The sequence below is a fragment of the Emydura macquarii genome, unplaced genomic scaffold (genome assembly GCF_026122565.2).
Source record: "Emydura macquarii macquarii isolate MOO-44397 ecotype Brisbane River unplaced genomic scaffold, CSIRO-AGI_Emac_v2 contig_2292, whole genome shotgun sequence".
Taxonomy (NCBI): Eukaryota; Metazoa; Chordata; order Testudines; family Chelidae; genus Emydura; species Emydura macquarii.
Genome location: NW_027132429.1, coordinates 139,217 through 161,309, shown reverse-complemented (window position 1 = coordinate 161,309; position 22,093 = coordinate 139,217). Strand labels below are relative to the sequence as shown.

At 54.2% G+C, this 22,093-nt stretch overlaps 1 protein-coding gene across 1 annotated transcript; it reads left to right on the top strand.

Moving 5' to 3' along the window:
- The first annotated feature begins 4,591 nt into the window (after window positions 1-4,591).
- Window positions 4,592-20,172, top strand: LOC137161239 (adhesion G protein-coupled receptor E1-like). The gene is made up of 17 exons (XM_067560342.1): window positions 4,592-4,691; window positions 6,033-6,083; window positions 7,555-7,701; window positions 7,871-8,008; window positions 8,800-8,903; window positions 9,818-9,901; window positions 10,320-10,497; window positions 11,257-11,376; window positions 12,624-12,814; window positions 13,842-14,012; window positions 14,458-14,652; window positions 14,901-15,136; window positions 16,096-16,162; window positions 16,567-16,658; window positions 17,561-17,729; window positions 18,217-18,309; window positions 18,940-20,172. The coding sequence occupies exons 1-17, from the start codon at window positions 4,592-4,594 to the stop codon at window positions 18,943-18,945; spliced, it is 2,142 nt and encodes a 713-aa protein (XP_067416443.1). The 3' UTR covers window positions 18,946-20,172.
- The last annotated feature ends 1,921 nt before the right edge of the window (window positions 20,173-22,093 follow it).

Here is a 22,093-nt window from a genome sequence, read left to right as displayed (position 1 = left end):
AAGGCAGTTGCCATAATGGGGAAGCAGCTTATTATCCACTTTGTAGGTAAGTTTGCAAGGAATTGGATTATTTTCTTTCAATGGGGGCTTGGCAAAAAAAAAAAAAAAATCTTAAGCTCTTTGGACCACGGGCTGTCTTTTTGTTCTGAATTTGTACAGCACCTAGCACAGCAGGGCCCAATCCATGATTGAGGCTCTTGGGTGCAATAAAATTGCATTAGGGGTTGAGTTAAAAATCTCATGGAAACTGAGGTGTGAACACGCTCTTCACTTAAGATAATTGTAACACAGTTTAGGGGGTGCCGCCTAAAACAAGGCATGCTGGAATCTGCCCGAAAACTAGCACTGTGTGTGTGTGTGTGTGTGTGTGTGTCAGGTGTGAAAGTAGTCTAGCTGCAGGGGGACTGGCAGACAAGAGACTGGGGGAGACTCAGAGACAGAGGAAGAAAGCCAAACCGGAGCTGCATAGGCATGGTTTGAATGATCCTGGCAGAAGACGAGAGAGAGAGCTTTTGAGTCAGGTGCTGGCTAAGGAGGCTTGGGACTGTAAGCAAAGAAGTTTTCCCTGGTTTTTGGTCCCTCTTGCATTTGGAGAGCAGGACTTGTAAATAAACCAGATTGGATCAAAGAAAATACCAGACGCCAGCATCCGTTTCTACTCCCAGTTGGAACTTTTCCCAGGCCAAGACTTTTGACTAGCTGCTCAGGTTACAAAGGGGCAATAATAATAATAATAATAATAATAATTGTGCGGACTTTTGAACTAAGTATTTATTTTATTAATGACCGGGACACGCACACAGAATCATTACTGAGAAAGTGTGCAGAAGACCTGCAGATTGGGGAAGTGGCTGTAAGGAAGAGGCCAGGTCATGCACACAGAGCAATCTGGATCCCTTGGTGAGCTGGGTGCAATCAAACTCGAAGCACTGCAGTGTGGTCAAATATGCGGATATACGTCTATGAACAAGGAATGTCGGCCGTACTTACAAGATGCGGGGGGCTCCGTCCTGGGGGATAATCAGCTGCACGTGAGCTCTCAGTGCGACGCTGTGACTAAGGGTAGGTCTACACTAGAAACGTACGTCGATGTATATGAGCCACCGCAGCGATTCTGCAGAGATTCATATCCATATTGCCCTCCTTATGTCAGTGGTGTGTGCCCTCGCCCACGTAAGAGGCGCAGTGGAGAGCCTGGTCTCCCAGCTTTCCTGGCAGCTCCCTGCCAGGAACCAGGCTGCCCGCCCCTTCATTTCGTGCAGGGAGCTGAGGAAGTTGCCGGGGCTTCTCTCTTCCCTCTTCCTTGCCAGGAACTGGGGGAAGCCCCTGGGGCCTTCTCAACCCCCTGGGGAGCCGGATCCAGCTGCCCCAGCTTCTTGCCCCCTCCGCACGCTCCCCGCCGGGAACCAGGCAGCATTGTCAATTTCACGGTTCACTAAGTGTGGTCCAAAGCTGCCAAGCTGGGAGCGGGGTCCAGCCGCCCAGTTCTCTATGGGACCATGGGGCAGCTGGGCTCTAGCTGCCTGTCTTTCTTGTCTGTTTCACGGCTTCTGCTATGAGATTGACAAGACAACCAACAGCTGACATAAGGGAGGCGGTGTCTACATCTTAAAAACACCACATAAGCCTTACGCCTCTCATGGAGGCAGTGTTACTATGTTGGTGTAGTAGGGCGCTTACCTCAGGGGGAGGAAGGCTGTAGTGTAGACACTGCTACTGTTAGGTCAATGTCAGCTGCCTGGTGTGGACCTCACTGTGTAGGGCTGACCAGCCCCAAAAGGGGGAATGCGATCCTGGGATGCACGAACAAGGGGAACCTCGAGTAAGAACAGAGAGGGCATTTTTCCGGTGTATTTGGCACTGGTACAACCGCTGCTGGAATCCTGTGCCCACTTCGGGGGCCCCCAGGTCAAGAAGGGTTCAGAGAAGAGCCACAGAGGATTGGAAGACTTGCCGTAGAGTGAAAGACTCCAGGAGCTTGGTCTAACAAAGAGAAGGTGAAATGACGACCTGATCTTTTCAGTCTAGCAGCCAAAGGTCTAACAAGATCCAGCGGCTGGAAGTTGAAGCTGGGTACATTCAGGCTGGAAATGAGGTGCACATTCTAGAAGTGAGGGCAATTAACCACTGGAAGAACTTACCAAGGGTTATGGTGGATTCTCCAATACTAGAAATCTTGAAATCAAGGTTGGATGTTTTTCTAAAAGATCTGCTCTTCTTCAAACACGAATTCGTTCAGGGACGTTCTGTAGCCAGCATGACGCAGGAAGTCAGACTAGATGCTCACAGGCGCCTCAAAATCTATTCATACACCAGCGACTAGCTACCCTGGCTATCCCTAGTGTATTTTTGTTACTCACAAATGACTAATAATGCAGGATTTTTGTAGTGAAGGTGTTCGTAGCGGGCTGACTTGATTATTAGTTTATTATTCATTGTTGCATGTTGATTATGAATGGTTTGTATCGGATGGCTGCCAATCAGAACGTTATTAAGGTTATTGTCACGGCATTACCTAGCCGATCAGGCCCTGTTAGGCTAGGTGCTGTGTAGCGAAATAGCAAAAGACACTTCCTGCCCTAAAACGCTTGCACTCTTTAAGCCCCGATTCTCCACTCCCAGTCCCACTGACTTCAACAGGCGTGGGGGGGGGGAGGGGAGTCTGCTTGCATGAAGGTTACTGGAGGATCGGGGCCTCAGCTTAAGAGAAGGAGGGTAAAGAGAACTGAGCACAAGGGTGGGGATAAGAGTGACACAAGCACGCTGAGTTGTGTGCCCGCTTTCTGGGAACAGGGTATTGGTTTGTTAATGGGGGGAGGAGAAAATCTCCAGTCTCAGCTCAACACCTGCTTCGCCCTTAGCTGCTGGAAGCGTCAGCAATCCTGGGTCCCCAGTGCTGCTGAGCAGGCGTTGGGTGGATTGCAGCACCCCTTTGTTGATCTGGGCTCCTGCCAGACCCCCTGTTCTTCTCAGTGCCATGATTATAGATGCGTACATAAGAACGGCCACACTGGGTCAGACCAATGGTCCAGTTAGCCCAGTGTCCTGGCTTCCGACAATGGCCAAAGCCAGTTGCTTCCGAGGGAATGAACAGAGCAGGCAATCGTCAAGTGATCCACCCCGTCCCCCATTACCAGCTTCTGGCAAAGAGACTCAGGACACTTCAGGGCATGGCTTTGCATCCCTGCCCATCCTAGCTAATAGCCATTGATGGGCCTATCCTCTATGAACTTCTCTAGTTCTTCTTTGAACCCTGTTATAGTTTTGGCCTTCGCAACATCCTGTGGCGAGGAGTTCCACAGGTTGACTGTGCAATGTCGGAAGAAACACTTCCTTCTGTTTTGTTTTAAACCTGCTGCCAATTAATTTAATCAGTGACCCCTAGTTCTTGTGTTATGAGAAGGAGTAAATAACACTTCCTTATTTACCACCTTCACACCAGTCATGACTGTATAGACCTCTCTCATCTCCCCTCTTAGTTGGCTCTTTTCCAAACTGAAAAGTCCCAGTCTTATTAATCTCTTCTCATATGGAAGCTGTTCCATACTCCTGGTCATTTTTGTTGCCCTTTTCTATTCTGGGGTGCCTGAGAGCAGACTCTCCCGCAGAGCCTCGTGGTAACTTAGGATGCTACTTGAAGCAACCACTTAATGAATAGAAGGTCAGGTGAGTACAGGCGTGTGTAGATGCAGCGCTGCAGCAGTGCCACTGCAGCATGTCTGGTGAAGAGGCTCTTTAATAAAACCACCTCCAGGAACGGCAGAAGCTGCGTCGGCTGGAGAAGCGACATGGCACTGCACACCCAAGCGCTTATGTCGGTGTAAATTATGTGGCTCTACATTCCTGAGCGATGTTAAGTTATGCCACCGTAGGCCACAGTGTAGAGAGAGCCTCAGACTGTCTTGGGACATAGGAGTGGAAGGGATTCCCAGGTCACCCAGTCCAGGCCCGGGGCATAGCCCCACCCCACCCAGGTCTGAGTCTGTGTGAATGCAGTAGCTGATATTGGCATGGGAGTGGATCAGGAATTCCTGGCTGAAGACCGGGGCCGGTCTAGGAACGCCATGGCCAGCTGTGAACAGAGCAGCTCGGCCAGTCCCAAACTCCCTCTGCCCAGCACTGTAAATTTATCCTGGGCCCCGTGCAGATGCCAATTAGCCCCCTTGGGTTAACCTGTGCTTGCCTGTGGGGTTGTGGGGATGGACCCCTCCACTGGCCAGCCCAGCCCCCCAGCTCCGTGCACTCGGCTACCCAGCCCCCCCTTCCAATCCTGCCCCAGCAATCAAATATAACATGCAAGAATATAACAACAGGCAATATAAAGGATTTACTGTGACCTCAGACCTTTGGTCATTGCCCATCCACCACAAACGGGGGACCCCACACAAATTTCTACTCTGTGTTTTGTCTCCACAAACGGGCAAAGATTTTCTCCACAGCACCGAGGGGTGGGGGGAACAGAGGCAGGGGGTGCCTGTCCTGTGTGAGAGAGGGAAAGGCCTTTCCCAGCAATCAGGTGTAGAAGATAAAGATGGAAGGGGAGAGAGCCTCACCTGTGACTGATCAGCTGCCGCCCAGCTGAAACTGAGCAATGGGGGGAGGGGATCAGGTGATTATAAAAGCCGGCCAGCAGCTCAGCTGGGGCTGGCTGGAGAATTGCAGGAGCCAGGAGGTCGGGGGAGCCATAGACAGTAGGTTGGTTCCTGAGTTAGGCTTTTGTAGCAGGGGGATTGGAGATCTGCTCGGCGCAGGGAAAGTGTGTTAAGGGAACCCCCTGGGTCAGGAGAAAAGGAGGGGCTTGAGGGGGGGGTCCTGTCCCCTGCTACTGCACAGAACCTTGCCATATAACCCCCTTTATAAACATTTCCTGCTCTACCTTAAACCTAGCTCGGTTGTTCGCCCCCCACTAGTCCTTAAATAACTGATGGGAACTGGGGTAATGAGGGCTCAGCCTGATATTTTTTTGATTCAACACAGTTGGCTCCCTGGCTTTTTAAATCCGACATCCCTGGTGCTGCAGCCTCTCTTAGTTCTCGCTGAGTGTGGAGGAGGCAGCCCCAAAACAGTCACTCTGTGGCCGGAGCTGCAGGGCAAATAACAGCAGAAGCCTTTGGAGGCGTTCACCTCCCTTCCCAGCGTCAAAGGGGTTTAGACGCAGCAGCTGTGCTGTGGGTTGGCTCAGCCAAGCCATGCTTTTCAGGCTCCGCTGTCCCTGGAGTTGGCTGACTGGGTTAACGCGCACAGCTTTCTGGGTGACAAAGGGACCGGTTTGATCACTGTGCGGTGCTGCCACTGAGGCAGAGAACGTCTCCCTTGCGAAGGGGCCAACAGAAATACCTCATCTCACGTGTCCTTTCCTGGCGTTTGCTCGGGATAAACTCCTGCTGGGTTTTAAGGGCTTTAAGGGCATCCTCAGCCGCTGTAACACCACTGAAGTCAAAAGTGCCTCGCTGATTTACACAGCCTGGGGCTGGATCCTGAGCGAAATGCCTGGGGTTTGGCCCACAGAAGATTCATTTCTCTGATTATCTGTAGGTTCTGGTCCAATAGTGCTTAGGGGTCTCAGCCAGAGCCAATACGTAGGGGGAGGGCATGCAGGGTCATGTGCCTCCCACCCCGCATTTCTGTCTCCCATTTAGCCCAGAGACTTTCAAACTGTGGGGTGCATCCCAGTTTGAGACCCGTCGTGTCCTGCCAGGCACCGGGGGATGGGAAGCTGCTGCAAGCCGCTGAGCCTGTTTGGGCCCCTGGCTCTCTGCGCTGTCCAGCCGCCCTCCCTGCCCTGCTCCCCCACCCGCAAGATCAGCTGTATGGACACACAGTCTGCTCCGACCAGCGTATCATCTCAAGGGAAAAGCTGGACCAAGGGGAAACAGAGACTTGGCCCAAGTCAACTAGCAAAGCTAGGAATAGAACCTACATCTTCTGAGGCCTAGTAATGCTCTACCCACTAGGTTACACAGCCGCCTTCAGGGTAACCGCACTAAAACCCAGTGCAGTAAAAGAATCCTTCGTTGTTTCTTCTCTTTCAGGCTTTTGCTGGCTCATCGGCTTCAAGGGGACTTGTCAGTTCTCCAGTGCTCGTAAGTTGGTGCCTAGAAATGTGGACAAAATCCCCAGATCGGAACCCCGGTGTGTCCTGTCGCTGGAAGGGGGCTTTGACTGGCCAAAGAACTGCTCATCCGTTTTCCTCCTCCCTTTCCCCCTCGTTTCTGGGGATTTTCTCTCTTATTTCTCATTCTCTTCTGCTCTTTTTGCTCCATGTCTCTGCCCCCCTCTTCCCCACTTGCCAGAAAACTTCACACGCTGCCGGTGGCTAAGTAGGGTGGTGTTTTTATTAAATGATCAGAGCTGGTTCCGGCTTCATTTCACAGATAGCAGGTGTGACAATCCATTGTCGTGCCCCGAGCATGCAACGTGCACCGATACCGGCCAGGACTACTACTGCACCTGCCGACCTGGGTTCCTATCCACTTCAGGGGACACAAACTTCACCGATCCAACCATCCGCTGAGTGACTCTGGAGCTAAGCTAAGGGAGGGGAAGCTTTGGGCTTTGTCATGCCCTAGCTCTGGGGCATGTGATGATGTCATACAGCAAGTACTAGAGAAAAGAGTATTAAGAACAGGAAAGTGGGAGGCAGCCGACTTTCCTCCTCCATGTGGCCAGAGGATTGAAACACCCACACTCATCCTTCATTCCTCCTCTCTGCGCCTCTGACTTTTCCTTTCCTGGCTTCAGGGGTGGGGGATGGAGGTCTTTTCTTGCTTCTTCACTTGATGCTTTCAGAAAAGTGGCCATCTGCCTTGATTCCTGCTCTCCCCGCCCAGTCACCGAGGCCAGCCACTCTTCCTCACTTGCTATGGAGTTGGTAGGGTTAATGAATGAATATGAAGCACATTGAAGACATAAGACCAAAGGTGCAAAGGGTTATTTGCTGTTTTATTTTAATTACATTCTTCCCTCTTTGTTTCACAGCGGACACGTGACGGTTAAAACATACGGGGCCAGATCCTCAGGGTAAAGGGGCGGAGTCAAGGGGGCCAGATGCCCAGCTGGTGTCAATGGAAACTGAGGCATTTGGAAGGGAAAAGACTTGGTGAAGGTCACCCGGGGAGTCTGTAGCAGAGCTGGGGATAGAAAGACCGCTGCTTTAACACTAGACCTCACTCCCCTTCTGGAGCTGGAACTAGAACCCAGCAGTCCTGCCTGTATCCCTCTCCGGCTACGTGCAGTACACCACCTCCCTGTCCTCCAGCCATCAGTGGAACCCAGGAGTCCTGACTCCTCCTCCCTGCTCCAACTACCAGACCTCACTCTCGTCACAAAGCTGAGAAGAGAACCCAGGAGTCCTGGCTCCCATTTCTCAGGCCATGAGCACCAGCAGCCTCTTGGAGATGGGCAGCATATTGCACACCCGCTGGGAACCCTATTCCTGGCATGGTGCCCCTCCAAGACCTGCTGGTGGGACCTGCCTTCTCCCCACCCATCCCCCCATCAAGGGAAAGCGCCGTGGTGCAGAGCCGGGCCCATCACTCCTTCTCCCTGTCACAGATATCGACGAGTGTCTGAATCCGACAACGTGTCCGGCGTATGCCACCTGGATCAACATCACGGGAGGCTACTACTGCAGCTGCAATGATGGCCTTGCATCCAGTTCTGGGGAGCAACACTTCACTGACCTAGCAGGGCAGTGCACCGGTGAGTGCTGGTTCTGGCACGGAGCCGAGCGACTGATCCAAAAGGCCACTGAGTCTGGAAAGATTCCCCCTGACTCTGATGGGCTTTGGATGGGGGCGTGCGTGGCCTGTGGCAGTAAAACACCGGTGTGAATGCACCACGCTTAGCCACCCTGGATTCTCCCCCTTAGATGTTGACGAATGCTCCCGGGACATATCGCCGTGTGGCAACAACTCCCACTGCATCAACACGCCGGGCAGTTACACCTGTAAGTGCTTCCCAGGCTTCCTTCCCCGCAGCTGGCCCGACGTCCCGTTCAGCTGCGCAGGTGAGCGTCCCACAGCCTCTTCGCCCTGGAAGGGTGGGATTCACTAGGGGACTTGGACTGGAATATTTCTTAGGCCAGCGAGTGACTCTGTATAGTGGCCCGGTGAACGCTAAACGGTAAGATAACGTTTAGCCATGAGGCGGCGCCCCGCATAACAGCTGTAGCTGGCTCTGTATTAAAATACCTTGGGAACACAGCTGAGGGCCTCTCTCTGTGATGGAGCCCATCCGTAGCTGTTTCGGGAGCTTGGCCTGCGCACAGAAGCCCTGCAACCTTACCCGGGTGACCCAGGTTCCCAGTCCCCCGGTTCTAATGACTGGAAGTACGTTCCCCCCAAGGGTAATAGCTTCGACAGGACAGCTTGAGAGAGAGCGCAGCTTTGTAGCTGAGTGGTCCCGGAGCTCTCCTGCGAGGTTGTAGATCCAGGGCTTCCCAGCAGGCAGAGGTGGGAATTAACCCATGTCTCCGATGAGTGCTCCAACCACTAGCTACTGGTTAGAAGGGTTTTTTTGGGGGGAAGCTGGCACCCCCCCACTCCAGTTCTTGAAAAGGGGTGCCATGACTCCTGGAGACGGTTCACGGATGTGACTCCTGAGTGGAAATAGGCCCCTCCCTCCGACCCAGTGGGACTTACTTAGATAGTAACCCCTAGGTCTGGAAGTCACTGGTTTTACAAGCAGGGTTTTTTAACCCTTCGAATCCCAGATGGGAAAGCCCAGGGATATGTGAATTTCCCAGATCACTTTGTTTATTAAATGCATTTGATTTTTTGGGGGTTCATTTCCTCCTAGAGGTCACTATGAAGTGTCCGTCCGATTTCTCACGAGAGAACGAACTGGTGAGGAAATGCCAGGAACCGGGGCTAGACGCGGCTAATGAATCATCCACAAACGACGTAGGTATCCCAGCATGCTTGACACAGCCCGATGACCTCAGGATGCTCACAGCAGAGGCAGTGTGGGGAACCTCCATGGCTGAAATTCTTGAAAGCGACTCAGTGATTTTATGGGGGGGTTGCCTGACCTGAGATGCCTTCTTAGGGGCCTGAGTTTGCAGAGGGCGGGTGCTCGCTGCTTCCTGGCATCTTTAAGAGACTTCCCATTAGGGCGGCCAAAATTGAGGTGCTTTGGGGAATTTCAGTCCAGGTCAATTTCATCTGCAGTGTAGCCCTCAGTCACCACAGGAAAACCACCCGGAACTTTTTGGCACTGGAGGTTTTAATCCCTGGGGGGAAACGTTGCCATTCAAACCCGCAAACCAGCAGGAAAGTGCAGGTTGCTGGAAGTTGGCAAAAATCTTCAAATCTTTAGTGGGTGGAAAATCCCTGTGTAGGAAGCCACAGCTCCCGTGCCCTCCCCGCAGTGCCAGTCTCGATCCCCCCCTGGTACCATCAGCAGAACGTCTGGCACCCCAAACCTCCCTTGTTCCTTTCTGCCACCCACAATCCTTTGCAATAGCACTCGGTCTCCAATCAGGGTGTTGCAGAGACACTCCCTCCCTGGACCAAGATTGGGGCCCCCTTTGTGCCAGCTGCTGCATTGACACATAGTAAGAGATGGTCCATGCCCCCAGGATTACAGTCTAAGCAGACAAGGCAGGATTATTATCCCCACTGTGCAGATGGGGACCTGAAGGCACGAGCAATAAAGTGACTTCCCCACGGGACCCGGTGGCCATATGGCAATTTGAACCCCGCTCTGTTGGGTCCCAGCCCCGTGCCTTACCCGCAAGACCAACCTTCCTCTGTACGACTGCACGTGTGTTGTACTCAGCGTTTCCTTCTGCTCCGGGTCCTTCCACTCTGCACAGGCCACCTTCTGCACTTTACTGAACTCCACCTTCAGCGTCTTTGCAGACCCCTGCGAGAGGAAGAACTCCACCGTCTCTCTGCAGGTAAGAGACACCTGGGTGTTTTATCTCTGCTTTTAGTCTTAGACCCTCCTGCATCCCGCTGGCCACAGAATCCCACACACTGACCCCTGCATCCAGCCCTATAAGGTGTGTGTCGGGGGTGGGGGGTGTGTCTTAGAATTCCTTGGAGGAGAACAGGGCTGATGGCCGTCCGTAGCAGGGTGTCATTTTACAGCCAGCGCTTGGGCCAACTTCCCCCTTCTGAAGGACACAGATGGCCTCTGACTTCGGACCTTACCCCGAGCTGTGATTTCGCTTCTCCTTTTCTATCCCTTTCTACAGTCTGAGAGCTCTTTGGTGCAGGGGGGATGGGACGCCCTTCAGAGCTCATCAATGCAGCCCAGCAACGGTCGGCCAAATGCAGCACAGTGGTTGGAGCTCTCTCCGTTTTCTCCCGTAGAATGTGACTGAGGGAATTACCTCCATCCTAGAGCAGACGCGCTCATGGTCCGACCTGAGCCCGGAGCAGCTTGCCACCACAGCCACCGTCTTCCTGCAGAGCGTGGAGAGCATCGTGCTGGCCGCCTTCGCCAACCCTGCTGGGAACAGGAGCCAGACGATCCAGACGAAGCGCCTGGGTAGGGGGGATAAGACCGAGTACCAGAGGAGGGAGGAGCTGCACATCACAAGCAGCATGACTCAACCCCATGGGGGGGAAGCCTGCCTGGTGACTGATCAGCTGGTGCTATATCTAGTTAGGTCATTTCTCCATGACCGCCCTATTATAAACATTACGGTAGCACCTAGAAACCCCCCCTACTGAGGTGGTTGCCCTCAGCACAGATCTGGACCCCACAGACACGAAGCAAGAGGCAGTCACTGCTGCGAAGAGCTTATAATCTAGACAGACAAAGGGAGGATCATTATCTTTATTTTACATATGAGGGACACTGAGGCAGGGAGCTGCAGTGACTTGCCCAAGGTGTCACAGGGGGCAGAGCTGGGAATTCAGCTCGAATCTTCCGAGTCCCAGGTGATTGCCTTAACCACAGGGCCATACCCCTAGATCCTAGCTCTCGGGTTCCAGCTAGCATGGGCCGAAGGCTGCAATTCATATTCTCAAGCAAGGCCACGTCCTCCCCTCCCCATCTATAGCTCCCCATTGTCCTCCTTGCTCTTAAACCCCTCGGGGGAGGCTTGTTTCAATGGCCTCATGAATTTCCTGCATTTCTCTTTACTGTGGGCACAAAAGACTCTTCCCCTCTCGGCTGCAAGTGACTCTGCATTTCCACCCCTCTCTGCCGTCACCCATGGCTCGGCTCTGCAGAGCGAGTGATGGCCCCTGCCCGAGGAGCCGCTGTGCTGTATCGCACTGTGCTCTTTCCCCCTCTCCTTAGAGATCCAGAACAAAGTCGTCAAGGATGGCTGCAACACGAAGGATGCTGTCTTCAGCCTGGCGGCCAAAGACGAGACCATGGAAATTAGTTGCAGAACGATCCAGGGATCAATGGCACAAGGTACGTCACCACCACCCAAGGGTGTTTGCTGGGGGGAGACAGACTCCCAAGGCTTGCTTCTCAGCCTTCTTGCTCCCCTAGCCCTCGCCACTAAGGGGCAGTATTGTGCGCACAAGGTACGGGAGGTTTTATACCCCTTGGAGCATCTCTGACAAGAGCAGGAGATACCAGCTTAAATGGACCATTGGTCTGTGCTGAGACAGAGAGTTGGGCAACTGAACTAGCTGGCCCACTGATCTGATTTGGAATGGGTGTTATGGGGCTCACGGAACAGGGCTCGGTGGTGGAGTGGCAAATCCTGCATTCTTAAGTCCTAGAAATATCAATTCCTTCTGTGCTGGCCACGTTTGCTTGAATAAAGGGACCTAGAAAACGAAAGAATTGAGGGCTGATTGAAACTTCCATCTAAACTGTTCTGCAGTGGAAAATTGGGTCCTTGGAAAATGCAACTTTTCACAGTGTTTGATTTCTGTAGAAAACTTAGATTGTGTCAAAAACTGACAGCCCGAAATGCCCCAAACTGGAACATTTTTCTGCTTTTGGCTGGAGAGCTAAAATATTTTGATTCTGAACTCATGTTCCTGGGGCCTCATCTTCCCATTCCCCTCAATGAGCCTGGCTCCTCAGTCAGACTTCATCTCCCACAATGCACTATGGATATATGGTCGCCATGGTGCATCATGGGAGATGTAGTCCAGCCCCGAAGTCTGGAGGAGACACACAAACCACAACTCCCATGAGGCATTGTGGTAGCATTTAAAAAAAAAAAATTGGTTTAAATTGTTTTTGCCAAAAACTCAAGATTTTCAGCAGGGGAAAAAACATTTTCCAACTAGCTCTGTTAACAGCAGATGTTTTGAGAAAACAGCCCTTAGGGGTGATTCAAAAACTGTCACACAGTTTGGAGGGATTTTCAAAATCCACCTACCCCTTGTAACACTTTGCAGCACTGGAGCAAACACACGCAATTATGCCTCCTAATGCGCTCCATAATTTATGGACAGCCCCATCACCTTGTTGCCAGTGCCACCCGAGCTGCGGTTCTGGGTAGAAGTCTGGATATCAGGAGACTTGGGTTCTCTTACTTTGCTGCACCTCGTTGTATCCATCTGGGGGTCTGAAGTAACGTTACTCAGCCTCTGGAGTGTGGCTGTGGGGCCTGGGCTGTACAGAGATTTGCGAGTCCCTCGGTGGCATGGAGTAAAGAAGCCACTAACCACGTGATTGCTTCTCGGGCATACTTGCAGGCCTGGCTGGAGTGGCTTTTGCCTCCTACGTGGGTATGGAATCCATCCTGAACAGCAACTTCTTCCAAGGCCAAAACGCCACCTCTAACTCGACCACCCAGATGAATTCCCGGGTGGTGGGTGCCTTCCTGACCACCCAGACCAGGACCAACTTCACCGATCCAGTCAACTACACCTTCAAGAACACCCTGGTAAGGCTGGCTTGCCCACCCTGGCCCTGCCGTAAGAAATCAGCTGATGGGGTGTCTATGGGACAGGGCTTCTCCCCTCCTATGGTGGGTGCTGCAACAAGTTAACTCTTGTGGGGAGGAGGGGAGGAATTCTTGTGTTCTCCCCCAAGTGTGGGAGTGCCCTGGCGGGGGGATTGAACTCAGGATCTCTTGAGCTAGAAGCTTGAATCTCTTCTCCTGCAGCTAAAGGACCAACTCCATTAACACAGAGTCAGTGCAAGACTCATAAATCTCCAGCCACTGGGGCTGAGGAGCAGGGGAAGAGGGCAAAGAGGAAGACAGGGGGGCGGTGTGTCCTGGTGGATAAAGCAGCAGTGGGGGACATGCGTTCTTCCCCTGGTTCTGCCACTGGTCTGCTGGCTGACCTTGACCTTTTCCTCTCGCTCTGTGCCTCAGTTTCCCCATTTGTAAAATGGGGATAATGATACTGCCCTCCTTTGTAAAGCGCTTAGATTTGCTGGTAGAAAGCACTGAAGAGGAGCTAGGTATTAATGCAAGCAGCAGGGACAGGTCTTTTTCTGCTTTATTAAGGCAGATGAACAGGGCTGGAAGCACTTCAGAACTCTCCTGTGTGTGCTCTCTGGCCCACTTTCTGTGCAGGGTGGTCAAAGGTGTTTTTAACATCTCTGCCTTGCTATCAAGTATTTGTGCTAATGCACGGGGTGAGATCAGCACCTCCATTCTGGCAGGCTGGGTCCATAGCATGAGATGGTCCTTGTCCCCAAGAGCTTAGTCCGGCTAGACAAAGGGTGGGAGGGGAAACTAAGGCACAGAGCAGGAGCGTGACTAAGTCAAGGTCACACATCAGCCAGGACTTAAAAGTCAGGTCTCCTGAGTCCTGCTCTAATACCCCATCCACCGAACCACACGGTCTCTGCTGGGCTGCCTCTCAAGCCCTCACCGGGTGTCCCTGGCCTGCTCCCCTGGCATCATGTTTTTTCCTTCCCACGTTATTCCTTCCTCCTTTGATGTATTTATTCTTTTGCAGCCCGTCAACAACCCTAATAAGCTCATCTGCGTCTCGTGGGAAGCCAAGGCCCAGCACAGCAGCTGGTCTGGGGAAGGGTGCAGGGTCCTGCGTGCCAACACCACGCACACAAAGTGTAGCTGCAATCACGTCTCCAACCTGGCCGTCCTCCTGGCGTTGGGGGAGATAACGGTAACAGGGCTGTGTCCGCGCTCAGCCCGGGGCTTGCAGGACCCGGCTGGGCGGGTGGGAGCCGGGCATCCTTTCGGCAAAGGGGAGAAGGAAGAAAGAGAAGGAGGCAACTCTGGGGATGTGTATGGGGAGCCTCTCCCAGAGCCGGCGGGCTGCACTTTAGAAACACAGAGTCTTGTGTGGAAATGTAGCGAGTGGGCAATGGAGGCAGGCGGCTGGGGTTCTCCAGGCCATGGTTCCCTCCAGGCGCTCAGAGGAGGTGGAGGGCTGTATGGTTAAAATACAGACCGCTGTACAGTTCAGTTCGCCTCTGTCCAGGCTCCCATGTAACCGGTCACCGGTCCATCATCCTTCATCTGATCATGGGCAGGATCAGCTGTGTTAACTGCCCCGCATGGGACAACTCGCGGCCTCCAAGTTGCCATCTGCCCTTCCTCTCCGACAGGCAGGTTTCCCGCTGTTCCTCCTCTCCCACATCGGGATGGTCCTATCTCTGCTGTGCCTCTTCCTTGCCATCCTCACCTTCCTGCTGTGCCGCTCCATCCACAACGTCAGCACCTCCATCCACCTGCAGCTCTGCCTCTGCCTCTTCCTGGCCGACCTGCTCTTCCTCACCGGGATGAACAGCACCAGCCACGAGGTAAAGCACTCCCTACCCCTAGCAGCACGGGCATTATGGGAGACAGTGTGGCCTGGTGGCTGGAGCCCTGTTGAGTGTTCTTTAGCCAGGCTGCTGGACGCAGACCCCGTGGTTCTCTCTGGCTCGCCAGCTCCTGCCCTTGCTGTGTTAGTGTCACCGCTGGGGGTTGCCCTTCGTGCTGGCCTGCCCCAAGCAACCAAGCAGAGCCTTGGATCTCTGCGCCCATCCGGGCGTTCTTCCCTCTCCAGCTGGGGTGCGCCATCATTGCTGGCCTGCTGCACTACCTCTTCCTGGCCTGCTTCGCCTGGATGTTCCTGGAGGCCGTGGTCCTCTTCCTCACCGTCCGGAACCTCGGCGTCGTCAACTACTTCAGCACCCGCAGCCTCAAGACTTGGCAGCTGAGCCTCTTCGGCTACGGATTCCCCGCCTTGGTGGTGGCCGTCTCGGCGGCGGTTGTGCCCGAGGGCTACGGCAGGCAGGAGAAGTGAGCGCCGGCGCTGGGGAACCGGCCCTTTGTGAGCCCAGCCTTGGAAGCGGCAATCGCTCGCCGTGCCCGTCCGCTGTGGGGTGAAATGAGGGACGCCCTGCTGTCCTTGGATGGCAGGGAGTAGGGTGCAGTGGTTAGGGCGCTAGCCTGTGGTAGGGGAGACCCCAGGTTCAAGTCCCAGCTCTACCACAGGCTTGGTGTGGGGCAAGCCATTTAGCTGCTCTGTGCCTCGGTTTCCCCATGTGTAAAATGGCAATAATGCCCTACCTGCTGCACTGGGGGGTTGTGAGGCTAAGTTGATTAAATAGTGTCAGGTGAGCAGGCTGTATAGGCACCTAGGAGAGCAGAGGGTGAGCCAGCAGCAAACCCAATCTCTCGGCATTAGGGAAAGCTGATGTGCTGTGGTTAGACCTGTAGGCTACATACGCTGTCTGAGCTCAAAAAGGGGGGTGAAGAGAGTAGGGGCCTGTCGTATGCCAGCACATTGCGTGCGGGCATCTCTCCCAGCGCTCCCCAGTGACAGACGCTCTGGACCAGTGTCTGGAGGAAAGAATGAATCAACTTCTAGCGACTTGTCGCCAGGGGCGCAGGACGCCTGGGTTCTGTTTCTGGCTCTGCTCCCGCCCCTGGTGCATGACCCTGAGTGAAATGAATAGATTCCGTGACCAGACGGGACCAACCACTCAGATCGCCTAGTCTGACCTGCTGTGTAAAGCAGGCCAGAGAACTCCTGCCGAAATGAGTCTCCTCCTCCTCCTCTGCCTCAGTTTCCCTTCCCTGCCCTCTGTCTGTCTAATCTATTGAGACTGTGCCTCTGTCCGTCGGTGGCTGTGCACAGGGGGAGCCTGGTGTCTGGGTGGGGGGGCACTCAGGCTAGCACTAATATCAATGCTGAGCATCGCGGCACCAGGCTGCTGCTGATCAGTGAATGTTGCACTAACCTTTTGTTCTCGTAGCTGCTGGCTCAGCGTGGAGAGGGGCTTCATCTGGAGTTTCCTGGGGCCGGTGTGTGCCATCATCGGGGTAGGTATCCCCTGCAGCTTGACATCCGCCTGGCTTCCCTTGTTACCGACCGCGGAGGAGCATATGCCAAGGAGGGTTCTGGCCCAATGGGGGAGTGGGGTGACAAGACCCACCGGATTGATTCTGCGAAAGCCCCTTTGTGCGATGAGGCGTCGTAGACGTCCGGGTGGGACTTTAAATCCTGGGGCCAGATCCTCAGCTGGTGTCAATCAGTATTGCTCAGTTGATTTCAATGAGGCCGTGCCGATTTGCACTAGCCAAATAACCGTACCGAATAGCAGTACGCTTGGTTGGACGGTGACCATGTCTGCATCCTCTCCTATAAAGACCCACCTGCCCGTCCCATCTGCTCCATGGAGCCCGAGGTAGATCGGGGTCAGTGACTCTCTCTGCTTTGATTCCAGATTAATTCCATCCTTTTCGCCTTAACCCTCTGGATGCTGCAGAGAAAGCTTGCCAGCCTCAACGCTGAAGTGTCCACCCTCAAAGACACCAGGTAAAGGCGTGTTAAAAGCAGGGTCCGGAAAGTGGAATTTAATGGTAAGGGGGCAGGGGCAGGGTGGGAGTCAGGACTCCTGGGTCCTATCCCAGCTCTGGGAGTGGCGTGGGGTCTAGTGGCTAGAACTGGAAGTCGGGACTCCTGGGCTTCTATTCCCAGCTCTGCTACTCTCACGGTAACTTTGGACACGTCACTATGCCTCAGTTTCCCTCTCTTTAAAACGGGGACAGTACCGGCCTCCCTGAAACGGGAGCTGTGAGCTTTCCTGAGTGCCGAGACAGCCCTTGGAGATCCTCAGTCTGGCAGACGGTCCCCCAAGGGCAGTGCTGGATGCCCTCTGTTTGTGTCCCTCAGCTGTGGAGCAGCCAAGGCACTAGAACGCACCCTGTGCGGACGTGATGCCTAGATAGACAGATCCTCGCCTGGCGGGTGCTGGCCTCTCTCTGTGGGACTCTGCTGATTGAAACCAGCTGGAAACTTTGCTTCCTTCCCCATCTCCAACACCCCTGCTTTACAAACCAGCTCTGCTCCTTGCCGTGCAGCTCCCACTGCCGCCTTCCTCGCCCCGTCCCCACCTGCCCTGCGCGCGGATGGGAGAAACCCCGAAAGCCGGGTCACCTAGACGCAGAGACCTCTCTGTGTCTATCAGTGTCTACCGCCACCACCCCTGGGGAGCGTATTACAGGGCTCCCTTGGCCTGCTCCACAGAGGATCTGAATCCATCACAGCCCCTCTTTAGCTCAGGCTGTAGCAGCTTTGGCACTATAGAGGGCGATGATGGACAGCAGCTACCTGGAGGTATTTGCCATTTCAGCCCCAGCCCAGCCCAGCCCCCCTCCCGATGCAGCCCCCCTCCAGAGTGCTGTTATCATGGGATCCCCCTTCTGCCTTTCTTCCAGGCTATTGACCTTTAAAGCCATCGCCCAGGTCTTCATTCTGGGCTGCACGTGGATTTTCGGTCTCTTCCAATTCGGCCCAGCGGCCGCGGTCATGGCGTATTTGTTCACCATCGTCAACAGCCTGCAGGGAGCCTTCATCTTCCTGGTGCATTGTCTCCTCAATCGCCAGGTACCGCCCGGGCCCTTCGTCCCCGGATGGGCTCAGCCTCTGAGTTCCCCTGAGACCTTCCTTAAAAGAATCCATCTGACACCCCACAGAGCTGTTAAAGTGGGTGGAAATGGTCTCCTGAGAATCCCCTCCGGTGCAGGGGGGTGGGATGCGTGTAGGGCTAGGGTGCACTGCACTATGGGTATTCTCTGCTGCCACAGGAGTGTTAGAGCAGCCCTGAGGTTGCTCTAACTTGTTACCGGGGCACAGAGTGGTGGGGAGCATAAATAGCTTTAAGTCTCCCCATGGGCAACTGAGAACGAGCCCCAAAGACTGCTTCAGGGGCTCAGGTCCTTTTTATCAGGCAGAATTCGGTGCGTCTCATTTATTTGCATAACACTCAGATGCTGAAGGTGAGGGGCACTTTAGAAACAGAGATGAGAGAGACGACAGATCTTCTCCCGTGTGTTAGCAGCGTGGCACCACCGATCTCTCTCTGCATCTCCAGGTGCGGAAGGAGTACAAGAGATTGTTCACCTGGAAACGCAAGTTCTACGTTTCCGAGGTCTCCATGTCTACGTTAGCCACCAGCAGCAAAGCGGTAAGAGGGCCAATGGTGCTGAGCCATCACCAGATGCGTCCAGAATGCAGGCTGGATCTGGGCAGGGTCTCAACACTGGACCTGGGTGTCAGTGTTGAATAGAACTCCTGGGTCCGACTCCTGGCTCTAGAAGTGGGGTGGGGCGGGCTAGTGGTTAGAGCAAAGCGACCTGGGAGTCGGGAGTGCCCGGCACAGGGAGGGTGTGGGGGGTCTAGACTGTTGTAGCTAAATTGTATAAAAGCTGTGTGCAGACCAGCCCTCAGGGACTTAGGAGCACAAGCCATTGGAAGTCTGAGATGCCTGCTCTTAACTCATGTCACTGTTCTGGAAAGCCCCATCCCTTGTCTGTATTTGGGCTTAGCCTGGATTCAGCTGTTGCAGACAGAAGAGACCTCGACTGGCACGGGTGCAACTGGCTTTGACGCAGGGTTTGACGCAGGGGGTGGGCGGGGAAGCTCCAGCGACACAAATAGACATGGAAATCTGCTACACCAGGTGCTCGAAGTCACGGTTACATTTGAGTGTACAGAAGGCCTGAGTCCAGCCCACCTGGTATCAAAACGCTCCTGGAAGCTTGTGTTTTCCCTTCTGCCCCTCCGGAACCATCCCGGTATCTCTCGTTCCTTGCAGGGATGACGTTCTGGCCAGGAGGCAGGAGACACCATTGCCCCGCAGGACAAGGAAGAGCTTGAATCCGCCTTCATTTAAAGCGCTTGCAGGATCAGAACTTCGAAACCAACCTCCCAGCTGTTTCTGGGGGCAGAGTGATGCGGGGGGTTAAATCAGTGGGCTGGGGAGGGATGATTAGAGTTGAGAGTGGTGGCAGTCAGGACTCCTGGGTTCTTCTCTCCCTGGCTGTGGGAAAGGAGCGGGACCTAGTGGTGCCGACAGTTATACTCCTGCCGCGTTTTCAGGTTTACTCTTTGCACCCACAAGAACGAGAGCCATTTTTTAAAAAAACATGAGATCTGAGCTTCCGATCTCGCGCTGGGATCCAAGAGCCGGAGACAGAACTCCAGGGAGGGGCCGGTAGCACCTATTGCTTCATCCAGCCCCACTGTGCTGCTGCTTTTCTGAGATGCCTTTTCTCCATATTTATAATTTTTTTCTTGCCAATTCTTCCTTTCCCCTGAAATCCAAGCCGGTTCTGCAGGCCTGTTGTATTTTAACAAGGACTTTTATTTTGAACGTGCGACTTCGTGGTGTCTTTTAAAACTCCTTCTCCGGTGGTTTTGGTTCTACTGGCCAAATGGTTTCTCCCTCCAGTGGCTGGAACTCGGGGACAAGTCCCGGCACCCTAATGCTCAGTCTAAATGCAGTTCCTAGTGCCCCTGATGGCGAGGAGGCGCCGTCTAGCATAACCAGCCGTGCTGCCCCATCACTTCAGCGTAGCCAGGCCTCCCTGCTCCATGACTGCTTAATGCAAGCCAGAATTTGGAGAGACGCCTAGTGATGACATCGGGAAGTGCAGCCTGGGAGCTAGAGGGCCCAAGGGAACCAGTGGGTCTGGATCCGCCAGCCTCAAGACAGGACCCCTTTTATAGTCATCCCAGCAGAGTCCTGTCTCTGCTCTGCTACGGGGACGCCCCGCCCCTGGAGGCCGTGAGCCAGAGCTCGGTTCTTTGGTCCATGGTTTTGTTGGGGCCAATGCGCGCCTGCCCCCCGCACACCACATGTGCAATTGCCCCACTGCTTTGCAGCTGCCTGCCGCTGTCCCTCTGCGGTCGACAGGGTATGACGGGGCCCAGATCTCCCCCTTTCAAGCCTCATCTCTCCGGCTGTCTGGGGCATGGGCTTAGTTCCCCAGCCAGCTCTCCGGCTCCCATGCGGCCACCAGTCCCCTCCCCACCTCAGGATATGATTGCCATAAGAGCAGCCAGAGGGGTCAGACCAACCGTCCATCTAGCTCACATCCTATCTTCCGCCAGTGCCAGATGCTTCCGCGGGAATGAACAGAACAGGGCAATTATCGCGTGATCCGTCCCTTGTCATCTAGTCCCAGCACCTGGCAGTCAAAGGCTTAGCCATCTTGCCAATAGCCAGCGATGGACTCACCCAGTTCTTTTTGGAACCCAGTTATGCCTTCCCTGCGCTGCGGTGGCTTATGGCTCTGAGATCTGCTGCTAAAAAAGCACTGTGTAAGGGCTAAGTATTAGCTCTGCCTAGGTCCTTCCCTCCAGCGCAGGGACCCAGCAGTGATCTCCAATGGGCCAGCAAAGAGACGTGCGTACCTACCTTAGAGCTTAGGTATGTCTAAGCCACAGTTGAGGATGTGCAGACGTGCAAGAGCTTGCTGTACGGCGGCTGTTGGGGCTGGCCCTGCTCGCCCAGGACCTCGGGTACCTGCTTGAGCAGCTGCCATCCACACTGCTGGGACATCACTGCTCTCATTTCTCCAGCTAGCCGCGATCTAGCTAGATAAAGCTAGCTTAGCTGAGGGGCTAACGGAGCACACGAGCCGTGCTGGAAGGCAAGAACTGGAAGTATCGCCAGACGCCATCCTGCCGGAGTGTCCCAGCATGGCTCAAGCGACCGCTCCGCCATGTCTAGCTGTGCTCCGGTGGCAATGAAGACATACCCTCAGCCCCCACGAGGGGCTGCCAACCCCCATGTTTTTTGGTTCTCCTGTGCAGGGGAGCTCTTAGCACCCTGGCTTCAAAGGGGAAGTTTCTCTTTCACAAGTATCACCATCCAGCAGCAGGGCGATAAGAGGAGGCTGCTGCAAGAAACCAAGGAGGGGTGCTGAGCTCTGTCCCAGAGATAAGGCAGCGATGAAGCAGAGAGATTGGTCCTGCATGCTGTGTTAACCCTCGCAGTGCTGGGTGGATGTGGATTCGTAGTGTGTGAACTCTTGCCCTTTCCGGTGTTTTCTCCGCCGGGTTCTTGTTCTGCACAGCTGTCCCCTGGCAGCAGAGCACGGAATCAGCTGTGATGCCTTATCTCTGATCCACTGAGGCACAGGGCTGTGAACACGGTGCTTACGGCACTGCCGGGAACCATGGCCATCAGATGCTAGAGCAGTAGTTCCTAACCTTTTTAGACTCTGGGGCCACAGGTATCATTTTTACAACCCTGAAGGGCCACTGGTCTCCACCAGCATCCCCTCCCCCCCCACTGCAACCAGATGGAAGGAGTCCTTGGTGTCCTCGCTGATCTCCCGTCCCCTGGGCTGCAGCAGGGAAATCGCACGCGTCCTGTAGCCCCGCGTGCTCTACTTGGTCCTTAGGCCATTGCTCCCTGCGACAGCCAGGGGAAGAGAAGCGCTGATCTCCCCTCCCAGCAAGGAGCCAGCACCGGGCCTGTAGCCCCACAGCAACGCGCTCTGCCTGGTTCCCACGAATGCAAGAAGCCTGGGAAACAAGCAGGCAGAATTGGAAGTCTTGACACAGTCAAGCAACTCTGATGTGATTGGAATAACAGAGACTTGGTGGGGTAACTCACATGACTGGAGCACTGTCATGGGTGGGTATAAACTGTTCAGAAAGAACAGGCAGGGGAGAAAGGGGTGGAGGAGTTGCACTCTATGTAAGAGAGCTCTATGACTGCTCTGAGCTCCAGTATGAAACAGGAAAAAAGCCTGATGAGAGTCTCTGCGTTAAGTTTAGAGACGAGAGCAACAAGGGTGCTGTCGTGGTGGGCGTCTGCTATAGGCCACCAGACCAGGAGGATGTGGTAGTCGAGGCTTTCTTCAGACAGCTAACAGAAGTTTCCAGCTCACAGGCCCTGGTTCTCATGGGGGACTTCAATCACCCTGACATCAACGGGGAGAGCAATGCAGCAGAGC

Bases quoted from the DNA above. Each gene is read 5' to 3' on its own strand.
- LOC137161239 (XM_067560342.1), top strand. From the start codon at position 4,592: ATGGGGGGAGGGGATCAGGTGATTATAAAAGCCGGCCAGCAGCTCAGC. The intron at 4,692-6,032 runs GTAGGTTGGTTC...CTTCTCTTTCAG, and splicing joins GGTCGGGGGAGCCATAGACA to GCTTTTGCTGGCTCATCGGC. The intron at 14,013-14,457 runs GTAACAGGGCTG...CCTCTCCGACAG, and splicing joins TGGCGTTGGGGGAGATAACG to GCAGGTTTCCCGCTGTTCCT.